The sequence below is a fragment of the Vipera ursinii genome (assembly GCF_947247035.1).
Source record: "Vipera ursinii genome assembly, chromosome: 1".
Lineage (NCBI taxonomy): Eukaryota > Metazoa > Chordata > Lepidosauria > Squamata > Viperidae > Vipera > Vipera ursinii.
Window position 1 is genome coordinate 329,279,679 of NC_139512.1, and position 19,868 is coordinate 329,299,546.

The 19,868-nt window shown below is 38.2% G+C and overlaps 1 protein-coding gene across 6 annotated transcripts in view; it reads right to left on the minus strand.

Annotated features, from left to right (window-relative positions):
• The window catches only part of XPO1 (exportin 1), a 72,381-nt gene that overhangs the window by 34,466 nt on the left and 18,047 nt on the right, over positions 1-19,868 (minus strand). For all 6 annotated transcript variants that reach the window (XM_083348233.1, XM_083348232.1, XM_083348236.1 and 3 more), the window contains 6 exons: positions 9,318-9,379; positions 9,166-9,210; positions 8,901-9,082; positions 7,773-7,821; positions 7,570-7,689; positions 7,333-7,461 (listed from right to left, as the gene is read on the minus strand). In XM_083348233.1, coding sequence (XP_083204359.1) covers positions 7,333-7,461; positions 7,570-7,689; positions 7,773-7,821; positions 8,901-9,082; positions 9,166-9,210; positions 9,318-9,379 — 587 coding nt within the window. The remainder of the gene's footprint in view (positions 1-7,332; positions 7,462-7,569; positions 7,690-7,772; positions 7,822-8,900; positions 9,083-9,165; positions 9,211-9,317; positions 9,380-19,868) is intronic.

Consider the following 19,868-nt stretch of genomic DNA (forward strand, 5'->3'; position numbering starts at 1 on the left):
ATGATTATCTCCTCTCAAGACAGAGTCTGAATAAAAGGTAAAAGGTAAAGGTTCCCCTGCACACGCGTGCTAGTCGTTTCCGACTCTAGGGGCCGGTGCTCATCTCCGTTTCAAAGCCGAAGAGCCAGCGCTTGTCCGAGGACGTTTCCGTGGTCATGTGGCCGGCATGACTAGATGCCAAAGGCGCACGGAACCCTGTTACCTTCCCACCGTAGTGGTCCCTATTTTTCTACTTGCATTTTTACGTGCTTTCGAACTGCTAGGTTGGCAGAAGCTGGGACGAGTAACAGGTGCTCACTCTGTTATGTGGTACTCGGGATTCGACCCGCCAAACTGCCGACTTTCTGATCGACAAGAGTCTGAATACAGCCCATATATTACCATGCACTTAACATTTTGTAAAGTTATTAATGTGTAATTGTGTATTAAAGCCTTTGCAGTTTGTCAGGATTAAAAAAAAAGGCTTCTATAGGGAAAATGCTTTTAAACAAGCCAAGAACAGCTTATTCAATGTAAGCAGGATAAATACAAAGAAACCTGCTACTTATTTAACAAGCAAATAGAAAAGATCAATAGTTGAGGTGGGGCCAGCGCCGTGGCGGGAGGACATCCTTTGGAAGCTCCCGAAGGATTGTTGCTTTTCAGTTGTTTGGGGGATCTGTCTGAGAGTTTCAGGCAGATCAGAGCTGTACTGTAGGGACGGTGAAGAAGGGAGGCACAGTTTTGGCAGCACAGGAGGGATTGCAACCTCCTGGAGAGCTGACGGAAGCTTCCTAGACCAGCAGCTGTCAGACGGCCATTGCGAGCCGTCACAAGCCAGGGTGGCCATTTGGAAGATCTTGAAAGTATGTTTGGAGGATTGCCTGGGTGAGAAGATTGAGAATCCTTAAATGCTGGAAACTGTTTGTGTGTGGGGAAATAAGAAGAATTTGAACCCGTGGAAAAGTGTGTGTGTGTGGGGGGGGAGGAGCGGATTTTTAAACTGCTCCTCTCCTGGAACTGCAGCGTCGGATAACAATGGAAGGCAGATTTTGGCTGAGAATACACTTGAAGCGTAAGAAAAAAAGGAAGAGTAAGTGACCTTGAATGACAGCTGCTGGACTCACTGATAAGAAGTTTACAGAGTCTGTTTTTTTAGTTTGCGGAATGGTGGATTGTTTTTTACTTTGATTTTTTTTTCTTTTGGACTAAGGCACAGAGACTCTAAAACGAACAAAGAGCGTAACCTGTATGGATTAATTTCTTTCTTTTTTTTAAGATATAAGGATATTTGGCTTTTCCCTTCTCTTTTTCTTTCCTTTCCCCTTTGTACTCACCTTTACTTGTCGCTGAAATTTTTCGTACTCCTTTTTTTTGGAGTACATTTGGATTATAATACCCCATCAACATTTGGATTACAAACTAAAGGAGAAAATGAAGAAGACCACAACACACCCAGCAACAGCTACCCTAATATCACAGAGTCCGGTGGCACAGAAATCACTGGACAACACAACGCAGCAAGATAGATCCAACATGGAATTGAAAAATATGATACTGGCTCTACACACAGACTTCAAAGAAGGGATTGGCAAACTAGAAGAGGACCTAAAAGAGGTCAAAGAACTGATGGAGAAAAATGAACAAAGACTGCAACAAGCGGAAGAAAGAATTGAATTAACAGATAAGAGACTAGAGGAGATTGATAACCGACTTACATTAACAGACAGGAACCAGGAGAAAATGATCATTGCTTTAGAGATGGATAGAGCTGATTATTATTTAAGATTCCAAAATGTTGAAGAAGAAAAGGGAGAGAACCTAGCAGATGTAATGGCAGGGATATTAGCAGAAGCATTGGAGGAAAGCAAGGAAAAGATAATTAATGATATAGATGAGATATTTAAAATATACACTAGATATGCAATGAGAAATACTCTCCCCAAAGAGGTGCATATAAGATTTACTAAAAAAGCATTAAGGGTAGATATACTACAGAAGCTGAGAAATGTTAAAGTAAAATATAAAGGAAGAGAGATAGTGATGTTAAAACAGATCCCAAGAAGACTGAGAGACCTGAGAAAGGAGTATCAATTTCTGACAAAATGTTTAATTAAAAAAGGGATAATTTTTAGATGGTTAATACCAGAAGGAGTAATGATAAATTGACAAGAAGAGAGACATAGACTAGACACAATAGAGAAAGCAGAACTTTTCTATGATCAATACTTTGGGCAGTCAGAAGAAAGGCTGAGAGGGGAAAGAGTAATCAGACAGCAAGGAGACGAGACAGAGAAGCAACGCAGTAAGTATAGCATAGAACAGGAGGAAAGGGTGTTGAGAGAAGGGACAAGAGCAAAAGAGGCAAAACAACAAAGAGAGATGAGAATAACGAGAGCAACTAAAACTTCAAATAAATAATCATGGAAGAAATAAAAGCAATTTTGAAAAACGTAAATGGACTAAATTCGGCTATAAAAAGAAAAAGAACACTAAATAAATTGGGGAAATTAAAAATGGACATAATTTGCTTACAAGAAGTTCATATTAAGAAACAACATAAAAATCTATTAGAATATCCAAAATTGGGAGAATCATATACTTCACTTGCAGATCAGAGTAAAAGAGGTGTGGTATTACAGTATATATTCAAAAAGCAATACAAACTACATTGTTATATTCAGATGAAGAAGGGTGAATTTTAATGGTGGAAGTAATTATGAATTGTAAAAAAACTTTATTGGTAGCGATTTACGCCCCAAATGAAAACCAAGAAAATTTCTATTCAAAATTACACCAGAAAATAATAGTGGAATTTGAAAGCATATGTATGATTGGAGATTTCAATGTTATTGTAAAGGCCGGGCTGGATTATAATATGACAAAAAAAAAAAAGACCCTAAGGAGAACACTTCCAAAATCTTTTCATAATATGGTGGACGAATTAAATATACTAGATGTTTGGAGAGAAAAATATCCGGAAAAGAAGCAATATACATTCTATTCTAACAGACACCTGTCCTGGTTGAGAATAGATTTGATATGGACATCAATAGACTTATTCACAAAAAAATGGCAAAACACCAGGACCAGATGGGCTACAGCGGAACTATATAGAACATTGCAGGAACTGTTAGGCAATGTAATGCTGGAACTCTATAATGAACTCCTCTCTGGTGAGGTAGCAGGTTTGAAGATTAATAAAGATAAAACAAAAATGTTAGTGAAAAATATTACTGAAAAAAAAAGAATTGATGGGAAAGTTAGAGATACAGATTGTAAAGAAGGTAAAATATCTGGGGATTCACCTGACAGCAAGATGTACAACAATTAAAGAAAATAACTACTATAAATTGAAAAGACAAATTGAAGTAGATTTGGATAAATGGAAAAAGGTACAACTATCATTAATGGGTAGGATTGCAATAATCAAAATCAATATATTACCACGATTGTTGTTTTTGTTTTCAACAACACCAATAAGATTGGAAAAGAAATATTTTGAATAAAATAAATAAAATAATTTTGAAATATATTTGGCAGGGAAAAAGGCAAGGATTAATTTAAAAATGTTACAGGATGCAAGACTCAGAGGTGGGTTTAGCTTACCTAATTGGGAATTATATTATCAGGCTGCAGTAATGTCATGGATGAGAGAATGGATTTTACTGAGGAATACTAGATTATTGACATTAGAGGGACATGACTTATGATTGGGATGGCAAGTCGTCTACGCTGGGTGCTAAAACTTTAGGGACAGGGCTGGCTGGAAAACCTGGAGCGGATCTCCCATTTAGTCTGCGCAGGGAAAGCGGGACAAATTGGAGAAGAAGATGCAGTCTGTGATTTTTTACAGGCTAGGGTCTGGGCATCTTTCCTTCTAAAGTTGAAGAGCAGCTGTAGTGTATCCCAACTTGAAAGGCAGGTGGGGAATGCTGCAGTCAGAGCAGCTGCTTAGCTCTAAGGACACATTTGACTCAGGAACTGGGCAGGCTGGCTGGAAAACCTGGAGCGGATCTCCCATTTGGTCTTTTTTTAAAATCCCACTTATATCCCGCCCTTCTCTGAAGACTCAGGGCGGCTTACAATTTAAAGCACAAATCAATGTGCTTAGCAATAGCCTTCATTCTATGTATATGCCTGTTTATTAGGGCTTTCACCCCCCCCCCCCACAAGCAGCATTATTACAAAGTCAGCTTATTGCTCCCAACAATCTGGGTCCTCATTTTACCTACCTCGGAAGGATGGAAGGCTGAGTCAACCTTGAGCCTGGTGGGATGCGAACCTGCACTAATTGCAGGCAGCTGGTGTTACTTAAGGCTCTGAGCAGGGAAAGCTTTAGAGTGAATTAGGAAAAGTGAAAAAGTGAATTAGGAAAATAGGGAACGGTTGCTGGAATTGGGTATGTGTAGTTTAACGAAGAGAAGGGTGAGGGGTGACATGATAGCAGTGATCCAATATCTCAGGGGCTGCCACAAAGAAGAGGGAGCCAAGCTATTCTCCAAAGCACCTGAAAGCAGGACAAGAAGCAATGGATGGAAACTAGTCAAGGAGAGAAGCAACCTAGAACTAAGGAGAAACTTCCTGACAGTTAGAACAATTAACCAGTGGAACAACCTGCCTCCCAGAAGTGGTGAATGCTCCAACACTGGAAGTTTTTAAGAAGAGACTGGACAGCCATTTGTCTGAAATGGTATAGGGTTTCCTGCCTTAGCAGGGGGTTATTATTATTATTATTATTATTTAAATTTAGCTGCCCGTAGAGCTTAGGACTCCCCCTGACCTTCGCTCATTCCGCCGGGACCTTAAGACTTGGCTCTTTGAGCTTTCTGGCCTGGACTGAGAGTATTAATTGGGGTTTTAATTGGATTTTAATTGGGGTTTTATATTTATTCAAGGTCTAAATGTAATCATTTTAACTGTTCTTAATTTTTGTAATTGTTGTATTGTTATTTTAAAAACCTTGTGAACCGCCCTGAGTCCTACGGGAGAAGGGCGGTATATGTCTAATAAAGATAAAGATAAAGATATACCGCCCTATTCCCGTAGGACTCAGGGCGGTTTACAGGGAAAATTAAAAGTTAAAATACATCACATACAATTAAAATCGATTAAAACTAAGATTAAATTAATCCCTGAACTTAACTAAAACCCACTAATTAAATAATTAAAACCCCTCAGTCTGGGCCAGACAGCTCAAAAAACCAAGTTTTCAAGTCCCTACGAAATGAGCGAAGGTCGGGAGCAGTCCTAAGCTCCGTGGAAAGCTGGTTCCAAAGGGCCGGCGCGCCCACAGAGAACGCCCTTCCCCTGGGAATAACCCGCCGGCATCCCTTAACCAGCGGTACCCTAAGAAGGCCCTCCCTGTGGGAGCGCACAGGATGGGAAGTTGATGCCGGCAGCAGGTGTTCCCTTAGATAATCCGAACCCAAGCCATTTAGAGCTTTATAGGTCATTACCAGCACCTTGAATCTCACCTGGAGGGCAACCGGAAGCCAATGCAGCTCACGGAGAAGAGGTGTTACACGGGAGTATCGGGAAACTCCCATAACAACTTGCGCAGCTGCATTCTGCACCAGCTGAAGTCTCCGAGTGGTCCTCAAGGGCAGCCCCATGTTGAGAGCATTGCAGTAGTCTAGCCGGGAGGTCACAAGCGCATGGGTGACTGTGCGTAGGGCATCTTGGTCCAGATAGGGCCGCAACTGGCGCACCAGACGAAGCTGGGCAAAAGCCCCCCCTGGTCACGGCTCCTATATGATCTTCAAAATTGAGCTGTGAATCCAAGAGGATGCCCAAGTTGCGAGCCCTATCAATGGGGGGTAACACCTCACCCCCCTTCATTAGTGGTGGAACAACCTGGTTTATCCGATATGCCGATATGCACAGCCACTCAGTCTTGGTAGGATTGAGTCGAAGCCTGTTTCTCCCCATCCAAACCCGGACCGCTTCCAGGCAACGGGACATCTCGTTGAGTGCATCACTGTGTTGGTTAGGGGTGGAAAGAAAAAGTTGGGTATCATCAGCGTACTGATGATACCCCACCCCGAAACTATATGGTCCCTTCCAACTTTATTATTATTATTAAAGTTTAATCCACTTGCACTGTTTTATGTTTACATGTTTGATGACAAACAGCCTTATGTTTATAAGTGACAGTTTTCCTACTAAGTACCTGCATGTCATAAGCATTTGAATTAAAATTACCATATTAAAACCAAATCTGATGTTTTTAAATTTTTATTTGGTGTGCGTTGGAAGAGGGGTAGTCTTATACGGCGAGTATAGCCCAAACCCTATAATTTAACAGGAAATGTCGGGGGGTCGTCTTATACGCCGGAAAATACGGTATATTGGGAATTAGAGGAGGAGCAAGTTAAGGAGTCAATGATAAAATGGTCAAGAAATTTTGGATATACAATTGAATTAGATAGATGGCAGCATTTGTGGGAAAGAAACTATAAACTGACAATGGCAACAGCGTATAAAGAAAATATTTATAAGATGTTTTACAGATGGCATATGTCTCCAGAAAGACTAGCTAAAATGTTTAAGGACAGATCTATGAAATGTTGGAAATGCCATCAAATACCAGGCTCTATCATATGTGGTGGACGTGTGCAGAAGCTAAAACCTATTGGAATATAATCAAATCATGGATAGAAAAGATGATACAACAACGTATAGAATTAAGACCAGAAATATTCCTGTCGGGTATTTTACCAGAGAAATATAGCAAAGAGAACACATATTTGATTATTCATATAACCACTGCAGCTAGGATTGTGTTTGCACAAAACTGGAAGGCACTGAAAGCTCCTCCAGAAGAAGAGGTGATCAGGAAAATAATGGAATGTGCGGAAATGAATAGATTAACAATGATAATTAAAGATAAGACAGAGTCAGAGTATTATGAAATTTGGGGAAAATTTTTATGAGTGGCTGAAAAAGAGAATATGCTTAAAAGACAGCTAACACTAATTTAGATGGAAGAAAAATGAGATAAGGATATTATCATACCTAATATAGACATTGAAAATCTAATGCAATTCATCACCCCTGAATTGTATCGGAAGAGGAATAGGAGGAAAGAAAGGAGAGGAGAAAAGAGAGTAGAGGAGGGGGAAGGAAGTAGGGAAAGAGGAGAAGAGAGGAAGAAGAGGGAAGTAGGAAAGAAAGGAGAAAGGGAGAAAGAAAGTAGAAAAGAGGAAAGAGAGATGAGGGTGGATACAGTGAAAGGGGAAATGGACGAGCAGCACCCAAACTTATGTGTATGTATTTATGGCAATATATTTGTTGACTTGTTTGTGGAAGAAATGGGAAAATAAAATTATAATAGTTGAAGGTGGAAGTTACCTGTTTCAACTGCATCATGGTTAAAGTAAAGAGTGTGACAAATTGTTCCTCATACTGACTCACACTGACACCAGCAATTTCTGTCAGGCACTTCAATGAAACATTTCGGAACATAGGAACATTTAAAAACTATAAAAGAAGAAAAAACAACATAAGATGCAATGTCTTGTTTATTAGGCACAGTTAAGAACTATTTTTTGCTCTCAGTAAATTAATTTATACATAGCAAATACTCACTTTGTATATTAATGTACTGATCAATTTGGTCTCAAAAATATAGCCTAGGGGAATCCAGTTGAGAAATCGAAGTAAAGTTTCCAATGTTGCATGAACAAGAGGAGCATTTTGAGAGTTTTCCTATTAATAAAATGATATGTGAGCAAATTCACCTATATTGTGAAGTGGTACCTTACAAATAACAATTATATTATAAAACTTACCATCACAAATTGACATAGCTGAAATATCTGTGAGAATTCATTGCACATGCTAGTAGCAAGAAAACATAATCAAGTTTAGTATTAGGCAATTTATTTACCACCTTAATATATAGGACTGAAGTGGAATATAGATATTAATGCATTTCACAAAATATAAGTCATGGTCATGTGAAAAAATAAGTAACACCCCATGTAAGAGTATTTTTTTTAACGTATGGGGACATGGCAATATTTTATTTTCATTCAAACAATATACAATAAGATTAATTAATCCCCAAAGACTCTTTGGAATAGTCCTTGTAAGCATCCAGGAGCTCATGAATGGGAATCACCCTCACCTTGGATGGGCAAGTTGTTATTGAGAAGGGGAGTCACAACAGAGAACTCCTGCCGTCTTGTCCACTCCCACTGCACCTAATGACATGAGGGGCCCTTCAGCAGGGATTCTCTAGCTGTTTGTTATTATCATGCCATATTGTTGCCAATACAATAACTAAATACAAATTAAATGATAGAATAAACATTTAAGCTACTTTTTAAAATAAAAGCTTCAACTTTTACAACTTTAAAATAATACAGTTAAATTACAAAAGGATGCTTGTGAAATCCTTATAAATATATTCAAGACAAAGACAGTGATTAGAAATCAGTTCAACAGTCTGTGTATCCATAAGAAACTGGAAATCTTCAGATGTTAAATCTAAAAAAATGACTAGCCCCTTTCTCCCAAAAAAGAAAGGGTATTGATAAAACTGGCAAAATCACCAAAGAAAATTCTGCAGCTTCACCGAAGATGCAGAATGATGGCTTAGGTAGAAAATTCTGGACAAAATAGAGCAAAACCCATCTCATTTTTTAAGTGAGGCAGCTCGGCTACTATGGAGTTGTCTGGGCATGTATCTTCTTTGGCACAGAAAGGTGAGAGGGGGACAAACTACTTTTGTCTATGTTAGAGGAAATGGGAAGTAATGGCTCCTTGGAATCAAGGACCAGAATTCAACAAAATGTATCTTAACTGATACTACTTTCTTATGTTCAAGGCTCTTGACATTAGGTGAAGAATTTGATTTGCCTTTCATTACAATTCAGAATTGCATTTCTGGCATATTCCTTATATTAATCACTTGCCTGTCCTTTAAATGTTTGGCTTTCACTTGAGTTATCTGTCCACTGGAAAAATCAAAAACTTCTTCACTCAATAGCTTCAAGATGACCATGTTGTTCTGGCAAAGGCTTTCACTTGTTCTGCTGGCCCCAACAATATCACTGATGAACGTTGGCCAATGTTTTGGCCATTCTTGTTTTAGAATCTGCAAAACATTAAAAGTGAATACAGTGAATAATTATTACTCCAGACATAAATTAATATATAAAGACCAGAAATTCGACCCACCTGAACAAGAATCATGTTCAATTTCCCAATGTATACTTTCTCTTTCTGAATGAGGGAGAAGGGAGAGGATAAGAGAGAAAAATAAGAAATTAAGACATATCCTATTTCATTTGCAAGGACCATCTTCTTATCCCCAAGGAACTCTTACTCACTTCAACACATGATGGATCAGAGGAGGTCTTGATAATTAAGCCAACAACGTATTTTTTGATACCTGTAGACAGTAAACAAAAATTACTTAATAGTAAACAACAGCAACATAAAAAAACAGTAAACTATCATCTGCCAGTTAGGTTGCATCAATCTTACATACATGCATTCACATATAACGATCTTATTAAAAATGAAGACACTGAACTCCTGAAACTTTAGCAACTAAAGGTTTAAATGACAACTGAAAGAGCCCCAAAGTTTAATTTCCTGGAGACTGGGCTTGGGAAGCCAGGAAACATAATTCAGTTCTTGGTAGTCACTTATTTGATAAATGGCAAACTTTATATTATATATTCTCTCCCAAGATTTCTATGCTGCAGTACTAACTTTTCCTTATCTAACATGTTCCCTTAAGACTCTCAACTTTGAGGTCCGGTACGCAGTTAAACGTCATCAATGTTCAAGACTGTACTTCATCTATCCATATCAATCAGATATGGAGTTGGATAAGCAATTAAAAATGTGTTTTATAAATCTAATTAGTGACTACATTTATTTCCATCAATTTATGTGCAAGTACATTTCCTTAGGACACCTATACACACTCAACGACTTTTGGCATAATTTATCATCAAATATACTTCTTCCACAAACAGTTACTATTAAGCAATTATAAAGTAACCTATTTTATAAATTTTAGAAAACACAGGGGTAGAAATCTATTCTATTATTATTTGCATTCACATTTTTTCTTCTTCTTAAGCTATTAGAATTACATTTTATTTATCTGAATATTAGGATCTGGCTCTTTTTTGCACAGTTAAGTGCCCAGATGCTTTCTGTGACAATGTTTTAGAATGTGAGTGGGTATAAATGTAGTAACCTGCCTGCAAGTTTATGCAGCCATATATTGGGGGGAAAAGAGTTGTTTCTAAATTATTTCTGAAACACAGTAAAATTCTGAGTTCCAGCTCCTGCCAACCTAGCAGTACGAAAGTGTGCAATGGCAAGTAGATTGATAGGCACCACTTATGTGGGCACATTAATGGAGCCATGAAAGGAGCCCCCAACTGGGCATCCCCCAGGTAACAGTGATGTCACTGGCTAATTCTTGGTGCTTCCAACATGAGTGAGTAAAATTCTATCCCATCTTTTCAGCATTCTTTTCCAAGCTATAAGGCAACAATTTCCACTAAACAGTTTCACATTCCCTTTCCAATACTGCAATTTCTTCATTATTCTTGCAGATGCAATGTCTATACTAAATCTAGCATTGGTATGAACATTTCTGATAGTTGTAACACAGCTATTAAGAAGTCCCCTTAACACAATAGATTATCCTTCTTAATTTTCCATGTGTCTGACTGTGGAAAGCCATAAGTCCTGCTGCTCTTGCAAATTGTGGCACCTGTGTAGTCAGATTATCATATTATTTTGGATTATCTAATCTTAGTTGACAATTCTTCAGTTCTCATCTATTAATCCCTTTTCCTTTTCCATGGTTCTATTTTGTATTTTGGAGCTTTCTGTTTTCCATCAGCTTTCCTTTTTATCCCAATCACTTTCGCTTCCCCTTCTTTCTCAAGAGCAATAATTGCATTTCCTTACCAATCACAGCACCAAGCTATCCAAGAAACAAAGAAGTGTTTCTTTGAAAAACTTGCTATTTACAATCATATCAATATAGAGACCCATAAATAGCCTCCCTTCACAAAGTTCCACTAAATTTTCAAAATGTAGGAGAAATGTTAGCAGGGTATTATAAGAAGAAAAATGGAAAGAATAAATGTTAAGATTTTTTAAAAATAATTTTATTAAACATAAGAATTAAAAAAAGTAAAATTAAAATAAAGAAAAAGTGTAGGCATATATAAAGAAATGACTTCCCCCTTCATCGTAAGTATAAACAATTTTAGCAAATTATCACTTTCTCTTAAAATACGAATTATTTCTTCCTCCTCTATTTCTTCTGTATAAATGAATCCTTAAACTTTATTCAGTCCTGACCTGTAAAAGTCCATTAAAGGTTACCAGAGATGACAACATATTATTATTATAAAATTATTATTATTAATCATCTTATTTTTAATCCCTTCCTTCAAAAAAGTCCCAGAACATGATTTATATTCATCTTATTTATCTTTTTGCATTAAAATTCTTCATGATTTCAACAATCTCTTTTATATATCCAATACAGAAAAGTTATCCAAGTCACTCTTTGTTATTTCTATATCCCTTTTAATTACTAAGGCATCAGCCCGTTTATTTGGTATACCCAGGGGTTTTTTCATATCATTCTTGTAGCCCGTTGTTTTTAAATCCATTTTCAGATCAGTCTCAGTCTTATATGGTAAATCTTGTTCTTCTTCCATACCGTTTCTTTCTCTTTTTTTTAAAGTATCCATTACGGCAAACACTCTTAAAATTAACTTTAGGGTCCATTGTTCACAAATAACCTTTATTGCATCCAATCTGTATTAGGAATTCAAATTTAGTCTATTTGTAACTTTCCAAAATCAGCATTCTAATTACCCTTTTGCTGTATATATACTTTTTAAAAAATTCTTTTTACAGTCTTTAAATTCATATTTAAAATTTACTTGTAACTTCTGATGGGGAAAAGATGGGTTAAAGAGCTTTCCTGAAGTGGCAGCCCAGGTTGAGTTGTTTTGGGGGGGGCAGAATTCCAGAATTCTGAAGAATTATCTAGATCAGACATGTCAAACACAAGGCCCAGGGCCCAGATCTGGCCTGCGAAGTTGTTTCATGTGGCCCGTGAAGCCATCCTGGAAAGAGTGAGGGAACGGTCCCCACTGCCTTGGCCCTGGCCCAGGCTGGCTGGGAGCCAATGTACAATTTCGTGGTGGCCATCTATGCTGAAACGCATTCAGTCTTAGCTCCACAAGGCCGTCTGGAAACAGTGAGGGACCAGCCCCTACTGCATCGGCCCCACCCCCTGGGCACGCACTGGGGAGGTATCACCCTTTGTGAAGAATGAAGAGATGCACCACTGCCTGGAAGTGGCCAGCACACGGCCCTGCCTACTTCGGGCAGGCTAGGGGCTGAGCAGCGTTGCGCTTCTCTTCAGATTCATGCCACCTGGCTCAGCCTCTCGGCACTGTGAGGAGAGCACCTTGTTGCCTGCCAAAACCAGGCAGGCTGGGGACTGGGCAGCACTGCACAGGTAACATCGACGCTCATGCTGTTCACGGCATCCCCTCCTCAAGAGCCCACCAAGCCGGATATGTGAAATAGGCGAGGGCCATGTGCTGGCCACTTCCAGGCAATGGTGCATTTCTTCATTCCTCACGAAGGATGACACTTCCCCAGCTGCGTTTCTTGCCTGTTTTTCTCCCTCCCTCATCTCAAATATTTTCCCACCATTTGAAGAAAGGAAGGAAGGAAGGAAGGAAGGAAGGAGAGGGAGGGTCTGAGGGAAGTCCTGCCTTAGTCCTTCCCTGCTGCCCTTTCACCATCCTCTTTCCCCCTCCTCCTGGCATATCCTGGAGGGTCTCCCATCCTATTGCTAAGGAAGCTTTGGATACAAAGCCAGGTCTCCTCACATGGAGAGGGAGTGGGCCTCCCTCTTAATTTTGCCCTCGTACCCATCATGAGCAACCTGGCTAAGGAGAACAAGCACAGCAGCAGCCTTGAGGGCTGGGCTGGGCATTTGACCTCCGTGCCACCGTCCAGGCCCCCCCTGCATGGCCTGAGAGGAACAGTGAGGCTCCTCCAGTAGACCATGCCTTGACACTTGCCCTGGTACCATCTCCTTCTGCCAGAGACCCTCAGATCTGTCCCATTCCTGCCCAGGCCCCCATAGGCACTCTTGACATGAACGATGTAGAGCTGGCCATGCCCACCCAGTAGGCCATACGCACTCCAGACACGCCCACCCAGTAGGCCACACCCACCTGCCCCCCCAAGGGCAACCGCAATGCTGATGCGGCCCTCAATGAAATTGAGTTTGACACCCCTGATCTAGATCATGGGTGTCACTTGCTGCATCACATGATGTGTTGCGACATATCATGACTTTTTTTGCATTGCCGGAGCTGGGGTGGGCGTGGCATTCACATGATGCAACCAGCCCGCAGGTCGGCAGTTTGACACCCCTGATCTAGATGTAAGGAAAATCCAAAAATAAAATAAAATAATAATAAAAAATAAATATATATAAAAAAATAAACTCACACGAGCTCCAGACAGCTGGTGCTTACAAGGTCACAAAAAGGATATTCTTGGGATTGCCTGGTAAATAACCATTTGGCAGGTGGGGTTTCCATCGCGTTCAAAGTTATAGTTCAGCCAAGACAAACAAACACTAAACCTGACCTATTTTATAAGCACTTTATTTAATTTATTAATCTTTAAATTGAAGAGAGGTTTTCCTCAATCATGAAGCCTTATCTCCTGGTGATTTTCAATATTTCAGAAGTTATTTGGGACTAAAAAAATCAATTTGAAATTTGCCTTTAGCTTTTAGAACAAGAAACAAAGTTTTAGATTTTTTAATTTTCTTCTTTGTTTGGGACTATGCATTTTTATTAATAAAGCACATTTCTGGAGATGGAATTTTTATTAAAATATTGTTATAATCCATAGAAGCTAAGTTTGAAAAAACTGAACAATTATTGGACAATAAATTGGATGGTTAATGTGGATTGTAAACAAATAAAATATAAATTGGAAATTAAAGATAAAGGACATTCTTATAAATGCTTATGTTTTAAGTCCTCTGTTGTTTATTGAAAGAGAAAGAAGTTTCTTGTGAGCATTGGTGGAGCCGTGGGCTAATGCCTCCTTAAATAACACCAGCTGCCTGCAATTAGTGCAGGTTCGCATCCCACCAGGCTCAAGGTTGACTCAGCCTTCCATCCTTCGGAGGTAGGTAAAATGAGAACCCAGATTGTTGGGGGCAATTAAGCTGACTTTGTAATAATGCCACTTGGAGTGTGTGTGAAAACCCTAATAAGCAGGCATATACATAGAATGAAGGCTACTGCTAAGCTTGTAAGCCACCCTGAGTCTTCGGAGAAGGGCGGGATATAAATGGAATTAAAATAAAAAATAAAAATAAAATTCTGATTTAATATTAAAAGCTAAAAAACAAAATACAATTGTCTTAAAAGAAATCTTTATTGAAATTTGAGAAAAAGATTCAGTTTTACCAGGTGTAAACCAGGCAAAATGGGAAGATGTGACCTTAATTTTCCAGAGACTGAGGTTTGAACTCTATCTCATCCAAAGGATTATTGATTTTTTTACCAGAAATGTTTTACAATAAAGATGGCACATATCCCCCAACACCCCACACAATAAATGAGTAAATAAATCTTGGCACAGCTTTATGAATGATTATTTTGTTTGAGATAGAAAATATTTGGGTGTAATATTAATTTTGACTATTGGTAAGTATGTGGATTTAAAAAGTGAAATCTATGATAGACTACATCTTTAATGAGATTTTTATAAGACTGTAAAGATGGATGTGTACTTGAGATTACGATATTTTGCTATGATGGATGAACAGAATAGAGAAAATAATGGGTTTTTGTTTTCTCTTGGGATTACATCACTGAAACAACATAATAGATAGAGATGAAAGAAATTTAAAAATTACTAAGATCGTATTTTGATAAATGAATTGATGGAAATGCTAAAATGGACTATTTTGGTTATTGTAAGACTTTATTTAGGTTTATTTTTAAACTAGAGATGTTTATAATCTTGTTTAATGATGAATAAGTACTTTTGAATTAATGACTAGATAATCAATTTGTCTAAGATTATAGAAACTTCTTTCGCTAAGGATTGAGGAAACTTGATAAAAGGCACTGCAGTTTGATGCTCAGAATTTTGACCAAAGGAATCTTGAACTACCTACATGAACTTTGCCAGGGGAAACCCAGCTTAATCAACTTTTTCATGAGTAGGTTTGAGTTTTTACAGTAGGAATCTGTAAAAGCTATGGATTAACTCTTCATTAAAAAGCCCCAAATGTAATAGTAATGGTATGACTATCATTGAAGAGCAAAAAGCACAAAGCAGAAATAAATGGGATAAGTCATTTATAAAGGAATATAAACAATGTTCCTCCAAATTCTGTATCAGAAGCTACTTGTTTTTTATGCTTAATTCAATTTTAGTAATGTACAATGAAGTTGCCAAGATTACAAGTAATTTCAGATTTAAGACTGAAATTACACAAGAACAGCACAGAGCATTAAAATATATTGCTTTTTTCCAAAAATTTCAAAAATGCATCAACAAAACCATTGAAATTGATTAAATTGATATCTAAGAGATGATGGAATCTAAGGGATGATATGTAACTAATGAAACCTCAACCAAAGGATAGTTATAACAAAGGTGATCAAGATGTAGCCTAAAATTGAAAAATATCCATGGTACAGAAAGAAGATGGCAAAAAGGCATTTTCACAATCTCACGTTAGTGATAGTAGTAGGGCATATTCAATTAAGATGAGCGGCAAAACAAAAAGGATAATTTGAAATGCTCCACATGTTATCCAGTGCATAATTAATTCATGAAATATATATTCTACATTTTCAAAATAGGAATAGTTATTATATTCCTTGTCTCAGAGTATCTTTTATCATTACAATCTAACTACTCAGCTACAATATACAGCATAATTGCTATAATTACTATACATTCTAGTATCAGTGTTGTTCAACTTATAGGTTTTACAACTTTCCCTGTTTTTATATAATTTATATTTAGTCCTAACAAATTCTTTAAGATACCGCTTTCGTTTTGAGTCCAATACAGTCTTTTCCTAGTGATTTAAACATCCATTCTAACCCTTCTTGCAGCCATTGATGTTCCATTAAAAGCATAACAATTACACATCACCGTATTTCTTCTAAAGAGTTTACAGAGATCTCATAACTAACTTATTATTTTTATAGCATTATTATATTTTATTACAATTATTCAACAGATTTATCCTTGAATCTGGAAGTCTTACAGTGCATTCAGAAAGTATTCAGACCTCCTTCACTTTTGACAATTTTATTATGCTGCAGCCTGATTCTACAGTTGTTGAAATTCATTTTTTCCCCTCATTGATCTACATTCAGTACCCCATAATGACAAAGTGAAAACAGAATTTTAGAAATGTCTGTAAATTTATGAAAAAGAAAAAAACTAAAATATCACATTGGCATAAGCATTCAGACCGTTCACTCAGTACTTTGTTAAAGCACCTTTGGCAGCAATTACAGGCTTGAGAATTTTTGAATATGACGAGACAAGCTTTGCACACCTGGAATGGGGGATTTTCTGCCATTCTTCCTTGCAAATGTAGATGGCAACCATCATTAGACAGCCATTTTCAGGTCCCTCCAGAGATGTTCAATATGGTTCAAGTCATGGCTCTGGCTGGACCACTCTAGGACATTCACAGAGTTGTCCCTAAGCCACTCCTATGTTGTCTTGACTGTGTTCTTAGGATCGTTGTCATGTTGGAAAGTGAGCCTTCGGCCTACTCTGAGGTCCTGAGCGCTGTGGAACTGGTTTTCATTGAGGATATCCCTGTACTTTGCTCCATTCAGCTTTCCTTCAACCCTGGTCAGTCTCCCAGCCTCTGCTGCTGAAAAACACCCCCACAGCATGATGCTGCCACCACCATGCTTCACTGTTTGGATGGTATTGGGCAGGTGATGAGTGATGCCTGTTTTCCTCCAGACATAATGTTTAGGACTGAGGCCAAACAGTTAAATCTTGGTTTCGTTGGACCAGAGAATCTTATTTCTCACAGTCTGAGAATCCTTCAGGTGCTTTTTAGCAAATTGGTGGAGGGCTGCAGTGATGGTTGCCCATCTCCACACAGGATCTCTGGAGGGAAGTCATAGTGACTATCAGGTTCCTGGTCACCTTGCTTTACTAAGGCCCTTCTCCCCCGATTGATCAGTTTGACCGGGCCACCAGTTCTTAGAAGAGTCCTGGTTGTGCCATACTTGCAGCAGAAATTTTATAGTAGCCTTCCCCAGATCTGTCTCTGAGCTTTGCAGGCAGTTTCTTTGACCTCATGGCTTTTGCTCTTCAACAGTTTGCATTATCAGCTGTGAGGCCTTCTATAGAGAGATATGTCCTTTCCAAATCATGTCCAATTTACCACAGGTGGACTTCAATCAAGACATAGAAACATGTCAGCAACCATCAAGAGAAATGGGAGGCACATGAGTTAAATTTCATGTGTTGTTGCAAAGGGTCTGAATACTTATGTCAATGTGATATTTCAGTTTTTTATTTTTAATAAATTTACAGACATTTCTAAATTCTGTTTTCACTTTGTCATTATGAGGTACTGAGTGTAGATTAATGAGAAAAAAAATGATTTTCAACATCTCTAGAATCAGGCTGCAACATAACAAAATTGACAAAATGAAGGGGGTCTGAATACTTTCTGAAGGCACTGTATTTGGTTTCTGCTGTTGGAAAGATACAGTCTGGGAAAACTCAAACCAAAGGAGAGGTTGTATGTGCACAATGTACACAAACTAGAAAACCACATTTCAACTTAAGAGTGCTTTATAAACCTGGTCTATATGGCTAATTTAGTAAGTACAGAGCGCAAACTCAAAAAAAGAATCTGGATAAGCATATTGTGCTAACAGACACTAGCTGTGAAGGCTAAATACTTGATTTTCAAGGAATATAGTCATCTATTTTAATATTATGTCATAATTCATGTAGCATCTATATTACCACATGCTTCTTTGAACTAATAGACTGCCTACCATTTAGATATGTTATATCATCAATATAAGATAATAAAGAGTCTAAGAAAAAAGCCCTAAAGCAGGGATATCCAACCTGTGCGCCATGGCCACTACAGTCCGTGGCCTATTCACAACCATGCCACGTGAGTGGCTGGCTGGTGTGTGTACAAAGCTCCACTCATGCGAGTGCTACAGGCATTTGGGGCTCCACCTGCGTTACTGTCATGGGTGCTCTTGGTCCCACTTGCATGAGCAATGTGTGCTCATGCGCCCACAAGTGCACGCACCTGCCCCTCCCACAAAACCATCCCCTCTTTCCCCTTCCCACTTCCGGGCTGCCAACCCGGAAAGGTTGGGGAATTCTGCCTTAAAGAAAAGATAATATTGAAGTAATAGACCTTAATGATCAAAATAAGTCTATGATTAGAGGAATAATTCCCAGCATATCAGAACTGCCTTATGCAGATCAATTATTTTGGTCAATCACATATTTCTATAGTATATTCATTTAACAATGAAAAATATATTCAATTACCCTGCTCCACACAATATGCATATTCATCTTTGACTTGTTAGCCACCATTCTTTCCCTCCAAAGTAAAGGTAGTGTGAATGAAACACCATGGAATCAAGGAATAGATTAGGGATCCTTGGTGCTCTCTTGAGTTTGCTTGTTTTCTTGCAGATGTTTCATTACTCAACATCATCAGTGCTAGCAAGTTTGGGTAATGAAACATCTTCAAGAAAACAAGCAAACTCAGAGAGCACCAAGGACCCGTCATTTTTACCTGAACTACAAATATTCTCCTTTATTGGAACAAATTATTATTTTAAAAATAAAAAACCTCTCCCTGCACACCTATAAACTCCAGAATTCAATAAACAAGATTATAGGACAGGCATGTCAAATTTGCGATGTCAGGCGACGTATCACGACTTTTACCCTATTGCCAGCAATGGGCTGGGTGCGGTTTTGGCGTGACGCATCCGGCCCATGGGCCGGCAGTTTGACATGCCTATTATAGGAGAAGCAGCAAATCAGTTTGCCAAAATGGCAAAAATAGCACTAGATAAAAAGATTAAGTGTTTTGCAAATGGAATTGATTTTAAATCAACAGAACAATAAACCCTATAACCCTAACCATCTCTCTCACAAATTTATACATGCTACTGGGTAGAAGACAAGGTCCATTTTATAGGTCTACATATGTAGGACCTTTCAAATCAGGGTGCAAATCCGTTTCTGTGAGAGAACTATTACCTAAAATTTACCATAACCAAGAAAATACCTGTGTGCCTGATTCACTGCTCCTATGTAAGTCCTCACTTAGCAACCATTCAAAGTTATGACACACCTCCTCAGAGCTGCTTATGACTTCCTTTTAAAATTGCAATCATGTGATTGTATTTTGGGGAATTGGCAAGTTGCTTGCATTTACAGCCGCTAACAGCATCCCATGGTCACATATCTGCCATTTTGAGTGCTTTTTCCCCAGAAGTGGTTCAGTAGATGTTCATAATAACATCTCCAATAACTTTTCAATGATCGCACATAGACCTAAATGTGTAAGCTAATATTTATCAGAACTCTGCAGGATTTCTAATATGTGGTAAAATTGCCTATTTTTCAGTATAGATTTGCCAAAGTAATTTATTTGGGGATGCTAATTTATGATTTTTAAATGAGACATGGCAAAAAAGATTAAAAAGAATTGTTTTTTATTTTATATTACTGTACATTATATTACATACAGAAAATAAAAACAAAATAATGTAATTTCAGAAAATGTGTGTGTGTGT